The 20,151-nt window shown below is 49.9% G+C and overlaps 1 protein-coding gene across 1 annotated transcript in view; it reads right to left on the bottom strand.

Moving 5' to 3' along the window:
- The window catches only part of LOC142784487 (uncharacterized), a 443,154-nt gene that overhangs the window by 308,158 nt on the left and 114,845 nt on the right, over positions 1-20,151 (bottom strand). Inside the window, exon 3 of the mRNA XM_075882881.1 lies at positions 15,023-15,109. Within this exon, the coding sequence (XP_075738996.1) occupies positions 15,023-15,109 (87 nt within the window). The remainder of the gene's footprint in view (positions 1-15,022; positions 15,110-20,151) is intronic.

Here is a 20,151-nt window from a genome sequence, read left to right as displayed (position 1 = left end):
TGGACCAAGTTCTTACATGCATTTCGAACGCTGGGCTTTTTCTCAATACAAAGAAGTGCCACTTCGCCAGCAGGAGCAACAAAGTATTGAGTCACCTTGTCAGCAAAGACGGCGTTCGACCCGACCCCGACAAGGTTGCTGCCTTAATTCATTTTCCACGTCCGGGCAACGAAAAACAATTGCGAAGTTTAGTGGGCCTCGCGTCTTACTTCCGCCGCTTTATCAGTCACTTTGCTGCCATTGCGGGGCCGTTACACAAGCTTCTGACGTCAGGAACGGCCTTCACTTGGACTGACCAGTGCGAGTGTGCTTTCCAAGCCCTTAAACGTGCTTTGACATCAGACCCCGTCCTCCGTCACTTCGATGAGAGCGCACTCACTTTCCTTCACACAGATGCCAGTGGCCACGGAATCGGTGCCGTCCTCCTCCAGCGCAACGACACTTCACGTGAGCGAGTACATAGTTGCGTATGCCAGCCGCGCACTAACACCTGTTGAGCAGAACTACTCGATAACAGAGCAGGAATGTCTTCCTGTCGTTTGGGCTATCCAAAAGTTTTGACCTTATCTGTATGGACACCACTTCACTGTCATTATCGACCACCATGCCCTATGCTTGTTGTCCTCGCTGAAGAATTTGTCAGGGCGCCTCAGTCGCTGGATACTGCGTTTGCAAGAGTACACTTTTTTGACGTTGTGTACAGGTCCGGCAAACAGCATCAGGATGCTGACGCTCTCTCTCGCTGCCCTCTGCCACTTTCATCTCCAACCACGCATCCTCAATGCCCCTCAGGTGATCAAGCCGCTTCCTCTTCACTCACGTTATCACCCCTAGCAGTTTCTGGGTCACTATCTTTAAACAGCAGCGCCCAGTTTGCCGCGTACCAACGTGACGACCCCTACTGTAACCGCATCATCGGATACTTGAATGGCTCGCCTTCTCCACCTAATGCCAGACTACGTCGTCAGCTACGGATGTTCAAGCTAAAGAACAGTGTCCTGCAGCGCTATACTTACAATGCGGATGGGCATTGGTGGGTGCCAGTACTTCCCCGTTCTCTGCGAAAACAAGTTCTCGAAGCATTGCACGACGACCCATCAGCTGGACACTTAGGATTTTAAAAGACCTACAACCGCGTTAGGAGCCGTTTCTTCTGGACTGGTCTTTCTACATTTGTGGCTAATTAAGTCACTTCTTGTGCACTGTGTCAACGCCGGAAACGACCAACTTCTGCTTCTGCTGGATTATTACAACTCATTCCATGTTCCGATACATCTTTTGACGTTGTCGGAATAGACCTCGTCGGACCACTTCCCGTAACGCCAGCGTGCCACCGCTGGATCGTCACAGCCGTCGACCACCTCACACGATACGTGGAGACCGCTCCTCTACGCACTAGCTCCGCCTCAGATGTTGCCGCCTTCTTTTTAGAAGCCATTGTGTTGCGTCATGGTGCACTTCGCGCGTTGTTGAGTGACCGAGGCAAGGACTTCCTGTCAACGATTCTCGACGAAATCCTTAAAACTTGTGGCACAGTTCATAAGACCACATCCGCTTACCACCCGCAGACAAATGGCCTGACAGAGCGATTCCACCGGACTCTAATCGACACGATGTCCATGTACATCAGACCGAACCACGATAACTGGGACAAAATCTTGCCGTTCGTAACGTTTGCACACAACACCGCTGTTCAACAAACCACCGGGTATTCACCTTTCTTCCTCGTCTATGGTCGTGCGCCGACATTCACTATTGACGCCTCCTTCTTCAATGTAACGACAAAAACGTCCACGACTACGCCAGAAAATTTCGTCTCCAGGTTCGCTGACGCACGGCAACGTGCTCAACTCAACACGGAGGCCAGTCAACTAGACCGCAAGCAACGCTATGACAGCTTTCGTCAAGACGTCGCCTTCCGTCCTGGAGATGAAGTACTACTTTGGACGCCTGTTCGTACACCCGGATTGTGTGAAAAGTTTCAGTCACGCTTTCTCGGACCTTACGTTGTTTGTGAACGAACATCTCCTGTGAATTGCGTTGTCACTCCCGTCGAGGGTTCCTCGTACCGTCGTTACCGTGCCTCTGAGATAGTCCACGTTTCACTTCTTAAACCCTTTGTTCGCTGTACCTTTGCCGCCTAAGTCTCGGCCGGGCCGGCCGTGCAAGTGCGCGGGGAAAATAAGTGTGAGCATTATTTATGCGTCCCATCTTTTCATCTGTACATACTCATCACCACCAGTCAAGTTTATGTTGTGGGGCACATACTCGAGTCAATAAAAGGAGAGTCTTGAGGGTACTCGACACCATCTTACAATATATATTATGAGACCACGTCTGGTACGGCAGTAACCAGGTTATATTTTTAATCCAGGGGCACGAGCCAAGAAGACCCAGCCCACGTGACATACGATTATGATCACTACAATGGTTTTGTCATACATATGAAGATGAAGTACATAGCGCTCACACCATTTCCCCCCTTCGCGAAAGAGGGCAGCAAGTTAGAAAGGGGTGGAATGCCGAATATATGGTTTGAGTCGAGAGACGTGGGGTACCTCGGTGTGGCGGCGACGATGATCAGGAGCTGCGTTGACAGAAGCAACGCGATAGTTGACTTCGGATGTTCGTTCCAGTACGGTGAATGGACCGAAATATCGGTGAAGGAATTTTTCGCAGAGCCCAGGTGCAGAAACAGATGTCCACAAAAGGACTTCGTCGCCTGAGCGGTACAGAACAAATCAACGCTTTGCATCAATGTCGATGTTTCTCTTCTCCTGAATGGTAGCAGTGGTGGCGCGGGTGATTTCACGGCAGCGGGCGAAACGAGCAGCGAACTCTTCCGGGGGAGATGAAGATGGAACGGAAGATGTAGACAAAAAGTTGGTGTCCAGAACAAATGTCAGTACACGGCCATAAACGAGAAAAAAGGGCTGTAATTCGTCGTATGCTGTATGACAGTATTATATGCGAACACGACGAAAGGAAGTATAGTGTCCCAGTTTTTGTGATCTGGGCGAACGTACAAGGAGATCATGTCGGACAAAGTTCGGTGAAAATGCTCCGTCAGACCATTAGTTTCTGGGTGATACACTGATGTGGTCTTGTGGATGGTGTTAGAGGCCTGGAGGACTTCAGCAAGGACATGTGAAAGAAATGTCTTGCCACGGTCACTAAGAAGCACACGCGGTGCGCTATGTCGTAAAATAATGGCGCGAAGAAAAAAATCGGCGACTTCAGAGGTAGCACAAGACGGAATTGCTGCCGTCTTCGCCTAGCGAGTAAGGGTGTCTACGGCAGTAACAATCCAATGGTGAAGGGCTGGCGTAAGCGGAAGAGGTCCGTATAAGTCTATGCCCACAAATTCAAAGGGAGTGGGCGGTCATGGCAGTGGTTTCAATGGTCCCGCGGGAAGAGACATGGTACGTTTTCGGTGCAGGCATGACGCGCAGGAAGTGACGTACTGGATGACAGAAGTGGAGAGGCCACGCCAAGAGCAGCGAGTCTTGAGGTGTTCGTTACTCTTATGAAACCCTAAGTGGCCAGCTGTCGCGTCGTCATGAAACGCCTGTATGACTTCCAGACGAAGTGAGTGAGGAATCACGGGAACCGATTGGTTACTGAGAGGATGGTAAATTTGTCGGCATAATGTTCCATCTTGAAGCTTGAAACGGGCAAGTTGTCGTGTTAGGCAGCTGTTTGTAGCACGCGATAAGCAAGTGAGCCGATCGATGATTGTGTGGCAGTAGGTATCGGCATGTTGGAGCGAAGCGAGATCTGTGGAAGAAAGAAGGTACGCCGAAGCAATGAACTCTTTCGAACTAGCAGTTGTCTGCTTGGTCACTTTGGTGGGCGGTGACGAACAGATGGAAGGTGACTGTTCGGTGCTTTGAGAGAGTGGGTAACGTGACAAAGCATCGGCATCTTTGTGCTGTCGACCAGACCTATATGTGACGCTGTCGTCATACTCTTGCAATCGTAGTACCCAACGGCCAAGGGGTCCCAACAAATTTTTGAGAGACGATAACCAACACAGAGCATGATGGTCAGTCACTATTGGGAAATGCCGGCCGTATAAATAAGGGCGAAACTTTTGTACAGACCACACGATGGCGAGTCATTATTGCTCAGTGATGCTGTATTTTTGCTCTGCAGGTGAAAGAGTACAGCTCGCGTAGGCCACGACTTGTGCTTCGAAAGCGTGGTTCCGCTGAAGAAGGACACCACCGATGCCAGGTCCACTTGCGTAAGTGTGTAGCAGAGTAGGTACTGCAGGGTTGAAATAGCGAAGCACTGGCCGTGATCTGAGGCATCGCTTGAGGGTATGAAAGGCGGCTTCGCAGTCATTCGTCCAGACAAAGGGTGCGCTCGTGGTCAGAAGTTTGTTAACTGGAGCCGCAATAGTAGCGAAATTCACGCACAAAGCAGTGGAAATACGACGCCAAGCCAAGAAAGCTGCGGAGGTCTTTGGGTGTGGTTGGTGTAGGAAAGTGCAGTACCGCGGCAACCTTGTCGGGATTGGGCTCAGCGCTATGTTTACAGACGACCTGGCCTAACTTGATGTTGTGACTGGCAAACCGACACTCCTTAGTGTTGAGCTGGAGACCGGCCTCAGTTACTGAGAACTTTGTCTAGCCGTTCCAGGTGCTGTGAGAAGCTCGACGAAAAGAGGACAATGTCATCCAGGTAGCAAAGGCCCGTCTTCCATTTTAATCCCCGCAGTACCGTGTCTATCATTATTTCAAATGTGGCTGGGGCGTTGCATAGGCCAAAAGGCTTCACATTGAATTCAAAGAGCCCATCTGGCGTAGCAAACGCAGTCTTCTCTTTATCATAATCGTGCATCAGAATCTGCCAATACCCAGAGCGCAAGTCGAGACTTGAAAAGTACTCGGCACTTTGTAAAGTATCAATAGCGTCGTCAATGCGAAGCATTGGGTAGACGTCCTTACGAGTAATTTTGTAGAGTGATCTGTAATCAATGCAAAACCGTACCGAGCCATCCTTTTTCTTTACTAGTACGAAGAGAGAAGACCATGCACTTGTCGAAGGCCTGATGACGTTGCGCGCGAGCATGTCGTTGACTTGTTCTTTTATAAGCTTGCGTTCAGAAGCCGACACACGGTAAGAGCGGCGGCAAATGACACGGGATCCGTCGGTGTCAATACGATGAGCGGCCACTGTTGTTTGACCCAGATCTTCCGAACAAACGTCAAAGCAAGTTTTGTGCTTCATTGATAACGAAGTAAGGCATCAGGTTGCGTTGGGTTGAGATGTTCACACAAAGTGGCCTTGAGAGCAGGAGATGAATTTCCAGCTGGCATACACTTTGACAATGACAAAGCAGATGAACCAGTGACGACACAAACCGGGGCTTCTTCAGTAATGCTGGCAACAGTGGTCCCCTCTGGCAGAAGTAGTGGTTCTGGCGTCGTGTTGCAGGCGGTGATGCTTGCATGACCACGTGAGAACCACACTGAACAAGATGCGATAGCGATCCCTAGAAAAATACAGCACTGGCAAGAAACAACCACAGCTTCACCATCTAGAATGTCTCGTGGCTTGATCGTAAAGACAAGTTCTTGTCCGGGAGGCAGGAGCAAATCCGCCGCTGTGACAAGGTTGGGTGACAAAAGGTGGGCAGCAGAAGAAAGCTCAGTGTCCGTAATACGAATGAGGGGCCTACCACACGTAATTACAGCTGACGCAGCTGACAAGAAGTCCCAGCCTACGATTATCTGATGAGCGCACGAAGACAGCACAGCTAATTGTACGTGATGACGGATTTTATCGATGAGAACACGAGCAGTACACAATCCGGTCGGACAAATCGGACTGTCATTAGCGCCACATAACAAGGGACTGGAAGAAGGAGTTTGCACTTTAAGCAGGCGAAAACACAATTCACAATCAATTACCGAAATGGCGGCTCCAGTGTCTATAAGGGCATCAACAAAAACACCTTCCACACAAACAGGCAGTAAATTAGCTGCGTGAGACGGAGGAGTTGTAACGTTTCGACAACAAGCAGTTTCCCCTCCAAAAACTGCACCTTCTAGTTTTCCGGGTCCCGAGAGATCGGCGAGGGACGCAGGGGTGATGACGTACGCTGAAACGATGATGGAGAACGGCGGGGAGGTGAACGAGAAGGATGAGGTCCAGCTTGCAACCGTGGAGGGGAAAGCGACCGACGGGATGTGGACGGATAGGGTGCGGGATGGTATTCATCAGGTCTCGGGGCAAAGTCTTTTTCGTAAGATGGATAACCATGACGTTGATCCTGGTGACGGCGGTGGCAGAAACAGAATATATGGCCCCTTATGCCACAGTAGAAGCAGATGGGGTGCGGAGGACGCCATGTAGAATAGTGGGGTGGCCTTGGCATTTGCGTTGCTATCATAGCCAAATGGTCGCATCCGATTTCCACAGCCATGGTTGGAACTGGTGCTGGGGGCCCGTGATGCAACTTCTGCGTACGAAGGCGCCGAAAAGCGCACAAGAGACGGGGCATGTGCAGCGCTTGTCATTAATGCCAGTTCGTCCTTGATTATCTCACGAAGGTTGGGAGGGGGTGGGCGGACAGACGCAATGGTTGGGTTGCCTGGAATAAGGCCCTGGAGTTCCTCTCTGACAATTGTGCAGATAAAGGCTCGCAATTCATGCTGTCCCGTAAAGCGAGGGTCGCAGGAGGCGTGTGGAAGGCACATGGATTAAAGCGTGTCCAGGCGTTGGCATGTGGTGGTAACGTCCCGAATGGTAGGTGGGTTCTAGATAACGATAAAATTGAAGGCCACAGAGTTTATACCTTTCAGTAGGTGCCGGATGCGATCCGCCTCCGTCATGTCATTTTGTGCTCGGCGACAGAGAGCCAGAACATCTTCAATGTAGGACGTATATGATTCGTCGTCCCCCTGGATGCGGGTTGCGAGCTTCTGCTTCGCTACCGCAGAGCATCCTGCAGACGTGCCAAATACCTGACGGAGATGCCCCGTGAGGGCCGACCAATTGGAGAAGTCGCTCTCGTGTTTGTTATACCAGGTTTTAGCGACGCCATCGAAGTAAAAAGGAACGTAGCGCAGTTTGTGCGCCTAGTCCCAATATTTACACACGCTGGTTCGATCATAACTGTCCAGCCATTCTTTGACGTCTTTGCCGCGAAGGCCGGAAAGTACCGGAGGGTCTCGGTGAGAGGTACTCACGCCGAGACCCGAGAGACGCCGAGAGGTACGAAGCCTAAGTGGCTGAGAAGGAGCGGTTGCAGCCGCGGACGCGTTGGGTTCTGCCGCTGTTGCTTGAGGGCACAACTGTCAACCAGACCGGAGCTCCAGGGGTGACGGGTAGAGCAGGAAGACGTGGGAACCAAAGCACGCTCCACCACTTATGAGACCACGTCCGGTACGGCAGTAACCAGGTTATATTTTTAATTTTCAATCCAGGTGCACGAGCCAAGGAGGCCCAGCCTGCGTGATATACGATGATGATCTCTACAATGGTTTTGTCATACAGATGAAGATAAAGTACATAGTCAGCGCTCACAATATATATATATATATATATATATATATATATATATATATATATATATATATATATATATATATATATATATATATATATATATATATATATATATATATATATATTGAAGAAGAAGAAGATGTGCCTGCAGCGAGCAGCATCACCCACGCCAGGCTCCGGCTCGTGCTTTGGTTCGCTGCTGTGCCAGTCTCTGCTGGACGGTTCATCACGCTGTCTTGCGTTGTCGTTAACAACTAATAAACCTCTTCACATTTGGTGCAGGGTGCTGTTTATCCCCGTCGCTACACCCTGGAGCTGCGAAGCCGCACGCTATCGCCCGTCATGATTGACAACGCCAACCCATCGGCGTCGTCGCCCCAGTCCAACTGTCGCGGCCATCCTAGGCTACGGGACCCGAAGGTCTTCAGCGGTGCGGATGGGACCGACGTGGAAGACTGTCGCGAGCACTACCAGCTGGTGAGCGCAAAGAACAAGTGGGATGAAGCCGACAAGCTGGGCCACGTCGTATTTTATCTCACTGGCGTCGCAGAATTGTGGTTTAACAACCACAAACACAACACTTCCACATGGAGCGTCTTTAAGACGTCATGTGCCAAATTGTTCGGTCGGCCGGCTGTCCGCAAGCAGCGGGCAGAACAGCGCTTGCTTGTCTGCTCTCAGAAGACTGGAGAAAATTTTACCAGCTATACTGAGGATGTCGTCGACCTTTGCCGACGCGCGAATGACACCATGCCCGAGTTGGACAAGGGCAAACACATCTTGAAGGGCATCGACGATGGCGCTTTTCAAATGCTCTTGGCTAGGAATCCAAGCACAGTTTCTGAAGTCGTCAGCTTGTGTCAGAGCTACGACGAGTTGAAGAAGCAACGCACTCTGACTCGGCCGCCTCAGCCTGGTGGTGAATAGCTGTCCAGTTTCGACTCCATGCCTGACAATTCACCATTGTTTCAGCAAGTCCGAGCCTTCGTCCGTGAGGAAGTCGCCCGCCAACTTTCCCTAGTGCCCTTTACTCACGAGACCACCACCCGTCAACCTGCTCTGCTTCGCACTGCTATATCAGAAGAGGTTGCACAAGCTGTTCTCCTTGCGCACTACGAGCCACATCTATCTAACCGTGGTCACTGCCTGGGTGTCGCACAGCTGGTAGGCGCTCCTGTCGCCTACCGGCTGCTGCCGTTCAGACCATGGCCGAGCCTCTAACTTATGCAGCGCAGCCTGTGGCTCCTCTTGTAACCTTTTCGCAAGAGATGCAGCTCGTAGCCGCGCCGCTCACATATGCAGACGCTGTACGTAGGCTTCCGCAACCACCCTACACCACGCGCTCACAGCCCGCACACCCGGCTGCTTATACTGCACCGTGGGCGGCAGCCCCAGTCGCCAATCCTTGGAGGACGCCCGATAACCGACCGATTTGCTACGCCTGCTTCACTCCCGGACACGTTGCCCGCTACTGCCGCCCTCGACCTCAGACGTTCGGCAAATATGTCCGGTCGTCCCAACCGACAACCCACTCTTCACCCAATACGGGCCGGTCTCGTCACCTCGCTATGCCCCAACTGACCATCTTGACTTCCAGCCGCAACGCACACCCGCTTCTCGCCGGCGATCACCCTCCCCGATGCGTTGCCGGCCCAGACCCTCCGACCAGGAAAACTAAGCATCGCCGTTCCAGAGGCAAGAACTGCGCCATTTTCGAACTGTCTAAGCTCTCGCTCCTCTCCTGCTAACGTGGTCGCAGTAACTGTTGAAGGTTATTGTACTTTCGCCCTTGTGGAAACTGGCGCCGCTGTTTCCGTTATTGCCGCTAATCTCTGCCGTTTATTACGCAAAGTGACGACGCCACTTTCGGGACTGTCGCTTCACACCGCAAGCGCACAGCAAGTAACGCCTCTCGCAGCCTGCACTGCAAGGGTGTCCATCGAAGGCATTTTTTTTACATCGTGGAGTTTATTGTTCTCGCTGTCTGTTCGCATGACGTAATCCTCGGGTGGGACTTCCTATCCCGCCATAATGCCGTCATTGACTGCGCACGCGCCGAAGGGGAGTTTTCACCCATGTATCCCGCCATAATGCCGTCATAGACTGCGCACGCGCCGAAGTGGAGTTTTCACCCATGTGTGATGTCCCATTCTGGACGCTCTTCATCAGCCACCGAAGTTGCTCGTTCATGAAGATACCGATATTCCGCCTGAAAATTTCGCACTTGTTACCGTTTCATGCAACGCCTATGATGACGCTACAGTCCTTTTTATGCCTTCCGATATCTTCAAATGTCGTCGAGCTTTGCCGCTGCCTTTCGCAACAATTGACCTTGCCGCCGGAAGAAGCAACAAGTTCGTAAGCAATCCGCTTTCCACACCTGTCACTTCGCTTGCGGGGGAATGTCTCGGCCGCGTGCAGGATCTCGACCCTTCGTCTTTGGTTGATGTCCAGGATGACTACTCCGACCACCCAAAACCGCTGTCAGCTCTCGGGGAGTCGTCCAATGATACGTTTTCCAGCGCCATTGCCGACACTCTCACTCCCACCGAACATGCCGACCTGCTGGATCTTCTGCATGAGTTCAGGAGTTCGTTGGATGTGTCACAACCTCAACTGGGTCGCACGTCACAAGTCAAACATCATGTTGACACCGGCCTACACCAGCCACTGCGCCAAAGACCATACCGTGTCTCGGCTGAAGAGCGCCGCGTGATAAACGATCAAGTCGAAGATATGCTTCGTAAAGACGTCATTCGACCATCTCACAGTCCCTGGGCGTCTCCCGTCGTCCTTGTGCGTAAGAAAGACGGATCTATCCAGTTTTGCGTGGACTATCGTCGTTTGAATAAGAGAACCCGCAAGGACGTCTATCCTTTGCCGCGCATTGATGACGCCATTGACACCCCTCATGGAGCGGAATTCTTCTCGTCGCTAGATTTGCGGTCTGGCTACTGGCAGGTCCCAATGGCTGAAACCGATCGCCAAAAAACGGCATTTATTACACCAGACGAACTATACGAATTTAACGTAATGTCCTTTGGGCTTTGTAACGCGCCTGCCACGTTTGAACGTGTCGTGGATAATACGCTACGTGGCCTCTAGTGAAATATGTGCCTCTGTTACCTCGACAATGTCGTGGTTTTCTTCCATGATTTTTTTACGCACCTCCCTCGCCTCAGGCACATTTTGACTTGTCTGACTAATGCTGGCCTGCAGCTTAACCTCAAAAAATGCCGCTTTGCTGCACGCAGGCTCGTCATCCTAGGCCACATCGTGTCCAAGCACGGCGTATTACCGGACCCAGCAAAACTTCGAGCAGTCGCGGAATTTTCCAAGCCGACGACCATGAAAGAACTTCGCAGTTTTGTAGGCCTTTATATATGCTCCTATTTCCGGCGCTTTGTTCGCAATTTTACATCAATCATATCACCGTTAACCAAGCTTCTTCGCGGTGACGTGAACCTCTCCTCCTGGTCCCCTGCATGTGATGTTGCCTTCACTATTCTGCGCCATCTGCTCACCTCCCCACCTATTCCTCTCCACTTCGACCCGACAGCTCCTACCAAAGTGCTCACCGACGCCAGCGGCGTTGGGCTAGGCGCTGTCCTCGCTCAACGAAAGCCCGGCTATTTAGAATACGTTGTAGCCTACGCTAGCCACAATCTGACGAAAGCCGAAACTAATTACAGCGTGACAGAAAAAGAGTGTTTGGCTCTGGTGTGGGCACTTGGAAAGTTCGGCCGTACTTATACGGCCACCCGTTCGATCTAGTAACTGATCACCACGCACTTTGCTGGCTCTACACGTTGAAAGACCCTTCTGGCCACCTTGCGCGATGGGCACTCCGCATCCAGGAGTACGACATTTACGTCGTATACCTTTGCGGACGCAAACACTTTGACGCTGATGCCCTGTCCCGCTCACCTTTACCACCACATCCGACGTGCGGAAACACTTGCCTCCAGACCTTGTCATCGCTAAATCTCAACTTGATTGCCACCGAACAACGTCGTGACCAGTGGATCGCCTCTCATCGAATATTTATCTGGCACGCCCAACCTTCCAGTATCTTGATCCCTCCGACGTCAAGCTTTCCATTTCGCCCTCCGCGATCAACTTCTTCATCGACGCAACTACGCTCCCGGTGGCCGCCGGTGGCTACTAGTCATTCCACGCACTTTACGATCGCAAGTATGTGCCTCTCTTCACGGCGATCTTCAATGTGGCCATGCCGGGGTGTTCAAAACATATGAACGCCTTTGACATTGCTATTACTGGTGAGGCATGTACAATTTTGTACGCAAATTCGTGCAGTGCTTTCCTGACTGCCAGCGACGCAAATCAACAACGCCACGTGCGACTGGCTTATTGCAGCCACTTCCATGCCCTGCCAAGCCATTTGATCGCGTCGGCGTTGACCTCTACGTCCCCCCTCAATTGACACGAGATGATAATCGGTGGATTATAGTGGCGGTTGACCACCTGACACGCTACACCGAAACAGCCGCTTTGCCGAGTGCTACAGCTCAGGAGGTCGCCTCTTTCATTTTACAACGCTTTGTCATTCGACATGATGCACCTCGAGAGCTCCTTAATGACAGAGGCCGCGCTTTTCTCGCTGACGTCGTCGAAACTCTGCTTTCGAAATGCCACGTCATTCATCGGAAAACGGCAGCATACCACCCGCAGACTAACGGGCTAACGTAACGGTTCAACCACATGCTGGGTGATATGCTCTCAATGTACGTGGCGTCTGATCATAGCAATTGAGATCGTGTTCTCCCATACGTCACGTTCGCATATAACACCGCAATTCAAACCACCACGGGATTCTCACCTTTCTTTCTTCTTTACGGACGCGAGCCGTCCCAACCAATTGATGTCCTACTCTCCTACCATCCTGATGCTTCCGAGTCTCCACCTATATTCGATGCTGCTCGACAAGCCGAAGAGTGCCGCCAGCTCGCCCGTGCATTCACCTCGGAAGAGCAACAACGCCAGAAAGAAAACCGTAGCACCTCTCTTCCCGATCCCAGCTATGCCCCATGGTCTCTGGTGTGGCTTGCCATCTCATACCGAACTCCGGGACTCTCCTCAAAACTTGTCCTCAGTACGAGGGGCCTTACACCATTTTGGAGAAAACCTCTTCGGTTAATTTCGTAATTGAACCAGTTTCCCGATCAGACGACATGCACCAGCGTGCACGTGACATCGTTCATGTTTCCCGACTGAAACCGTACCATGAACTTCTGCCTGAAACTTCTCAAGTTGCCAGGATTGCTCCTTTTCTAGCGAGGGTGATTGTGAAGAATGAGATGTGCCTGCAGCAAGCAGCATCGCCAACGCCAGGTTCCCTCGGCTCGTGCTTCGGTTCGCTGCTGTGCTGGTCTCTGCTGGATGGTTCATCACGCTGTCTTGCCGTTGTCCTTAACGACTAATAAACCTGTTTAAAAATAAATAAATATATATATATGTATATATTTGTGTGTGTGTGTGTGTGTGTGTGTGTGTGTGTGTGTGTGTGTGTGTGTGTACGGCCGGGTCAAGTGACAACCACGTTTTTATTACGTTTACACATCGCAAAACCACGGCTGCTGTAGGGAAGTCGAGGGCACGTGACCTGCCTACTTTTGAGTGAGCACAGATACCAATTTGTCGACATACAAAGTAGAACAAATAAACAGTACTGATTGACAGAACCACATGACGGAGACTGCTAGAAGACAAGTGCGTTGGAGTGCTATTGGAATTCGCCAGTGCCCGTCGAGAGGCTAACATGAAATACCAAACGGATGGTTTCATTCTCGATAGACACTGAAGCCAAAACTTGGGCGCACAAGCTGGAGCAATCGTCAAGTTATTTTATTATGTAGAGGTGTAAAGAAGTAAACAAAACACAAAAATGCCAGGATCAGCCTTAAATTGAGAATAAATAAAATATTTTCACGCATTTTGTTCTGGTTATGTGTTCACTATTTTATTAGTTGCATTATCATAAAAACTTCGGGAGCGATAGATACAAAAACATTAAAAAGCGCTGGAACGCAAGCAGTTTTGTTCGCGTTTTGCAGCGTTTCGTCGCTGTTTTCGTTTAACAGTTTTCATATTATTCACTTTATAACTGCTCGCTCAATTGCCAACATTGAAGTTACAGTCACTGAAATTTCAAAGAGCCTCGAGTCCACTGTTATGAAATCACACACATGCTAAGTATATTTCGTGGCTGTTGCATCTGATACTGTGTTGTGTGAATAATATAGACGTGATTGGAGGAAGTGAGAAGTCTAGCTTATTTGGTGTTTAAGGAACAGTGGCAACAGCCATTGCGGAGGTTACTGATTCTAAATGAAATGAATTAGTAAGGAACGTTTTCTGACGCGAGAAACTCACAGTTACTATAATAAACTTAGGTGCATTGGAAAGGTGTAGCTCTTCCAGATCTGTTAGTTGTGATCCTATAGGATCTGAGTAAAATGTGCGCACATTTCTTGCTTCCGCGAAAACTGATCGGTGTGCAAGGTTCTATCTCGAATAAGGCAATACCGAAAATTTGCGAGGGCTGCAGGCATCTAAAAGCAAGGTCGGTAATTACCTGGTGAGCACACGCTATACGGATATTAAAAGATTTCGTGGGTGACACAAAGATGCACGCGCTTAGTTGTAACTACCGCAAGCGCGCTGCGCATGCGATTCAATGGGCGCTCGCGAAAACTATCCTTCCCTGGTGGCGCCGCAGCGGCGGTTCGGAAACTAGATCTGTCACGCCGGTTTTGGAGCACGCGGCTGGCCGTACCCGTGCGCTGTTTCATCGAGCGGCCGTGCGCGTACAACGTGGAGTTTCAGTTTACTCTGAACATACACGACCACGAGTGATAACTCAGAACTACTGCGCCCTGGTCCCACCCTTATTCATGGGAATGTAATTTTTTACATTCAATATTTCCATTGTTTATTAGCAATGTACTTATATGCAAATTTGTTGCATAACTGAAACTCCAAATATAAAGCGCAAATGGTCTTTTAGGGTATATGAATGAAAAATCACTGCACAACCGGTACTGCCTGCACTTTAATCTTCGTTAAAGTGCCAGTGGGGCCAGCGCATCTTCTTAGTTGTCCACTTACACAAAAATATCAATAAAGATAGTAACGTCTGGCTCAAAGCCAAAAAATTGCAGTATAGACCCGTTCACCGCTTCCCATGAACCCGATTTCAGCAATGCCTGCGAGTTGTCAAATTCTTCCTTATCTTTATTGACTCACGAAAAAAGGTTACAAATGCTGCCGGTTACTTAAAAGGACAAACGATTTTGAGAGAGCATGAATTACTTGATTCATGCACAAGACAATGGTAACTAAAACGGGACTACAACGCTTATAGAGTAGACCAGATCTTAATATGCCTCGTTAGATTTATCGCCAAGGCATTCAACATGGGCGTGTCGCCTTTGGGCATTCTTATATGTAAGCTTTCAGCCTCCCTAAGGCTGTTCAAACTCACTCGGTGGTCGTGGGCTCCCCATGGCAGCTGGAGGTGGGCCCGGTGGAGGCAATGGACGTGGTGGTTCTGCTGCTTGTGCCCCACCTGCTTTAAAAGAATTGATATGCGATACTTTGCCAGAAATATTGTTGAGCACAAAAGAGCAAGTATACAAAGGGGCAACATGGTGCTTATATGATAACAAATATAAGTTATTTTTAAACACTGGTTCTACCGCCTGTCTAAGCTTCTCGGTATTAGCGAAGTGACACTACACGGTGCTAGTGCGTGCTTGTGGATTTTATCAAGTTGTGATCTTCGTAAATGTGAGCCCACAAATTTTGTGTGGTGAAGAAACACATGATAATGATACCTGCGGTGCCCTCCTTTGATAGCTATGCTGCAGGCTTATGGTTTCCGGGACGTATATATAACCCTACGGCTTTTGAATCATTCTTATCGCATTGTTGACAACGTGTTTACAACTAGTTAACATTACACTTTTTTTCAGCGCTACTCCCTGAACGTGGACGAAGTATTGGTAGAAAACACGGATCAGGTCTGCTACGACATCTCGATCTCACTGCTGCCCAATGACATGGACGTAAACACAAACAGAAAGCGCGGAGACGAAAGAGTGAGATAGTTCCAAAAACATTAAAAAGCAAGTGAAATGTTTTTTTTTTTCATGTGAACGCTTCCAGGTATAATTTTAAACGGTGAGTTGCATCAGTGCTTAGCAGGGATAACAGCACAGCAACATGTGCATCGCTGCAGACGTCCTCGATCGCCAAGGCGGAATGCTTTGTTGTTGCCCTTCAGGTCGGAGAACAGGAACAGAGAGACGAACCACTGGTAATTTATCATCTCCGACTGTCCGGCCTCGATGGTCTAGTGCCTAAGCTACTCGGCTGCTGACGCGCAGGTCGTGGGATCGAATCCCGGCTGCGGCGGCTGCATTTCCGATGGAGGCAGAAAAGTAGGCCCGTGTGCTCAGATTTGGGTGCACGTTAAAAAAACTCCAGGTGGTCAAAAGTTTCGGAGCACTCCACTACGGCGTCTCTCATAAACGTATGGTGGTTTTAGGACGTTAAACTCCACATATCACTCAATCAATCATCTCTGACTCACAGGAAGCGTGTCGTTTCTTTTTAAATGGCCCAATTCTGATAAAGATATGCAAATTTTTAGCAGGAAGATTGACGAACAAATACAGGCTGATCTGGTGTCCAGGACACGCAGGCCTAAAAAGAAACGAGGGTGCCGACGCTTTTGCTCCAAGGCTCATGAACAGAACAGAGCCTAGAGTGCACTTTCAGTCTTTCGAAACAAATCAGCAAGTAGCTATCGAGATTGATAACAATCCAATCCCGATTGACCTCTCGATTCTCGCCTAGTAGTGAGGCACGCAACAAAGAGCGCCCTTCCCAAATCCTTAGAAGGGCTGGATGCGATTTACCTCCGCAGGATTCAACAGGGTCTTTCCCAACCTTCAACGATCGAAAAAAATTCAAATGCGAATGCACTTTTTAGTCCGGCTATTTCAGGCAGCCAGCGTAGACCACGGCGGTGTCCACGCGCCATCAGGTGTTATCTCCTTGCTCTAATTTCCTCTCCTATAGCTAATGCTGCGGGCACAGCTCCTAGATTAGGAAAGTGTAATGAACGCGCCGGCTAGCGCGCAACGCGTTGGGAGGAAACCGCCAGGTTGCGCTGGCACACGTTTGCACGTCACCCAAGCCGGCGATGCGCTGCGCAGAGACGGGAATCATCCACGCGCGCGGGCAATGTGAAACATTTAAAATATATTTTGTTGCTCGTGCATGGCTTCAAAAGGCGACCACGAAATTAGGTTAATTAGCTTCTGGAATTACATGAAGCCTACGTGGGTGCGCGACTGAAATGAAACGGGGTGCCGGGAGGGAGTGCATGACCGAACTGAAACATTTTATCGATGTGAAGTGGTAGAAGAGTGTAACGATGAACTAAGTTGTGATTTATTGCTTGCAACACCTTCCAAGGCGAATCCTCATTTCCTCAAGCACTGATCTGTAAACAAAGCCGTAAAATTTGTAACGTCAAACTCGGAGACGAGAATCACGAGGGGTATCTGTATAAAGACCTTCTATTTTCTGCACACTGGTCATACAACAAATTTAAGTGTAGTGACTCACTATCTGTTTACAACAATGCATTCTTAATAGCTGATCACGTGTCTTCCCCCCCCCCAGAAAATTACCGCAGTTTCCAGAGTGGGAACACTGGTTAGCATGCGGAGCATATATTTTGAACTGCGATAAATGTGGTTTGTAACTTGCGACATGCGTGTGTGTTATAAGTGAACACGAGTGAACACGCAGGCACCTATGCTGTGAAAGACGATGTTTATTGTGTAGAGAAGCTTCCAAACACTCAAATTGGTCGACATGCAGAACATATGTCGACAATTGATGAGACGCTTTGGGTATTTTGAGCAAGAGGGCTTTATGGTCCGTAAAGTGAAGGGTGAGTGGGTATGGTTGCAGCGGTCGAAGGTCGAAATTTGCAAAGACGTGGTCGATGCACGTCCCGCGAATCGTAGTCGGATGATGTTTGCCGTCGTGCGTTGCTCGTTTCAGCGAGTGTCGTGACTCCATGTAGCCGACCACCCAATCGTCCTTGATGACGTCGACGTTGAAGTCACCAAGTATCACGAAGAGTCGTCGTTGCGGTCATTGTTTCAAGTATTTTTTCACGGCTTCGTTGACCTACTTCTCCACGGCGGCACGCGATAGGTTGGGCGCGAGGTACATCGTCATGACCTCGACTCCACAGACGCTAGCGACGCGCTGCTCGCCGTTGGCGCGTTGTTGAGCACCGGCCCGCACGCAGTTGGAGGTCTTCGACGGAGTCGACGTCGTCACGCTTGACGTAAATTCTCACACCACCCGCAGGAGGTTGGGACCCGTGCGTGGAAGCGGCCGGAACGTATCCCGCAACGTCGACGTCATCGGTGGCATTCCACGTCTCGGGAAAGCAAAGCACGTCCACTCTGCGAAATACGGGGTCTCTCACGACGTCAACCGCGTGAGCGCCCAGCGACCTTGTGTTGAGCAGTGCCAGGGTGAAGTAGGACTCGGAGTCAACGTCTTAGAGTGTGCGAAAGTATCGTTTGGTGACGGTGTCCAGCCTGTGTTTCTGCAAACGTTCAAACTCGTCGGCCATGTTCTCATCGACGTTTTCGCGCACGTGCTAAAAGTGGTGATCGCCGGCTTCGTTGGTGAGGTACAAGTTGTTGACGTCGGTGCAACGACTCATGGCAACGTACACCAGCTTTTGCGGATGCGTCTTTGAGTATTCGGAGACGATTTCGGAGTAGGTGGCTGACGCTATTGGAAGGGATGTTAGTAAGTTTGTTTGTGGATTCGTTAGCACACATTTTCACCAGCGACATCGGACGTGGAGCGACCGCACAAACCAAGCGACGAAGGGCGGCGTGCCCCGACACTTGGTTATTTATAGCGAGCACCGGCCCCGGCCTGCGCATGCGCGCATTACCATACAGATGGCGCATGTAAAACTAAAGGTCACGCGGCGCGCGGAGGGGAGAAGCGAGCGCAGCGCGCGCTGTGTTGAGAGGAGGAAGGGATACACAGATGGCTGGTAGAGGAGGAGCTGGGCTGCGGACTGCGACGGCGCATGACTAGTCCCTAGTATAACATGCTCCGCATGTAAAAGTTGTATAGTTCCCAAGCGCCCCACAGAACACTGTTTCCCTTGCGCTGAGAGCCTATTGGTGACGCGCCTCAGCTACAGGTAGGTCCTTGCTCTTTTGACGGGAAGATGCTCACTCCTTGTGGAGTGCCTTTGCGTAAAGTGGGCATGGACGCACGATAGTAATCATGGCCTCACACATCTTTTTCTTCATTCCACAGTTGCTTGGCGCCTTGGCCCTTGGCCCGGACTGCCATGGCATCCTTCGTCATGGTGGCATGCTACGCAACGCTTCGGCAACTGCAGACGCAAGCCTTATGGATGAATATACTTCACCTGCTTCATCTTGGCCTGATGTCTACTGCTTGCCACAGTCTGAGAGACGTCCTGTCAACCAGTGCTTCGTCGATGAAAATGCCGCAAATGAACCTTGCTACTGGGCTATGACGGCGGACAGCTTCCCAGCTACCCTGTTTTCGTGTACTGCCGTCCTTCTCTGTCAGGGAGGGCGCGTCATGGATAGAAAATCGCTTGATATCCACTGCGCATCCACAACCTCATCATCTGCGCTAATTGCTGACCCATTTAAGGTCGGCGCGTCGAACGCAGTCTTCAGTGGGCATGGACGCACGACAGGAATCATGGCCTCACACATCATTTTCTTCATTCCACAGGTCACTTGTTTTTCTATGACAAGACTAAGATCTAACGATCCATTTATAATCGTGCTTCCATGCCCAGCAGCAGTGCTTGCTCCATTTTGTTTTTTGCCATTACTTTTGTGTGGCGATATTGAAAGCAATCCTGTGCCACCGAAAGAACAACCATCGGATACGTTAACCGAAGTTCTGAAAACATTGCGCGACTTGAATCAAAGAACTAAAAGAATGGAAGATAATCAAAAAGAAATGCTTGGTACTATTAGTGAGCTAGAAACACATCAGGAAACAGTGGCAAGTGCTCTATCTGAAATCAAAGTAAGACTCGAGAACGTAGAGACTCAGGCGGGCAATTTCGAAAAATGGCAGCATGAATTGGGTGAAGTCGCCGAGGCCATTGGAGGCATCACTAAAGACGCTGCAGTTCTACGTTACCGTTTGGATGATGCAGAAGACCGTTCTTGTAGGAATAATATACTGTTTTATGGGATAACGGATATTTCCGGCGAGTCTGCCTTTCAATCTGAGCAGAAAATAATCGACATCCTAAAAAGCACTCTAAAGATAAGCGTTCCTAGTGATAACATATCACGGGCGCATCGCATCGGTTGGTTTTCCGAAGGAAAATCACGTCCACTAATATTTAATTGTACTGCCTATAAAACAAAAGAAGAAATCTTATTCAAGCATACACGGCTGAAAGAAAATAATATCTCGGTCAGTGAAGATTTCTGTGCCACTACACGCAACGCCAAAAAAACTCTAACAGAATATGGAAAAAGTCTGAAACGGCCATAC

The sequence above is a fragment of the Rhipicephalus microplus genome, chromosome 2 (genome assembly GCF_043290135.1).
Source record: "Rhipicephalus microplus isolate Deutch F79 chromosome 2, USDA_Rmic, whole genome shotgun sequence".
NCBI lineage: Eukaryota > Metazoa > Arthropoda > Arachnida > Ixodida > Ixodidae > Rhipicephalus > Rhipicephalus microplus.
This window is presented reverse-complemented; position numbering and strand designations above follow the sequence as displayed.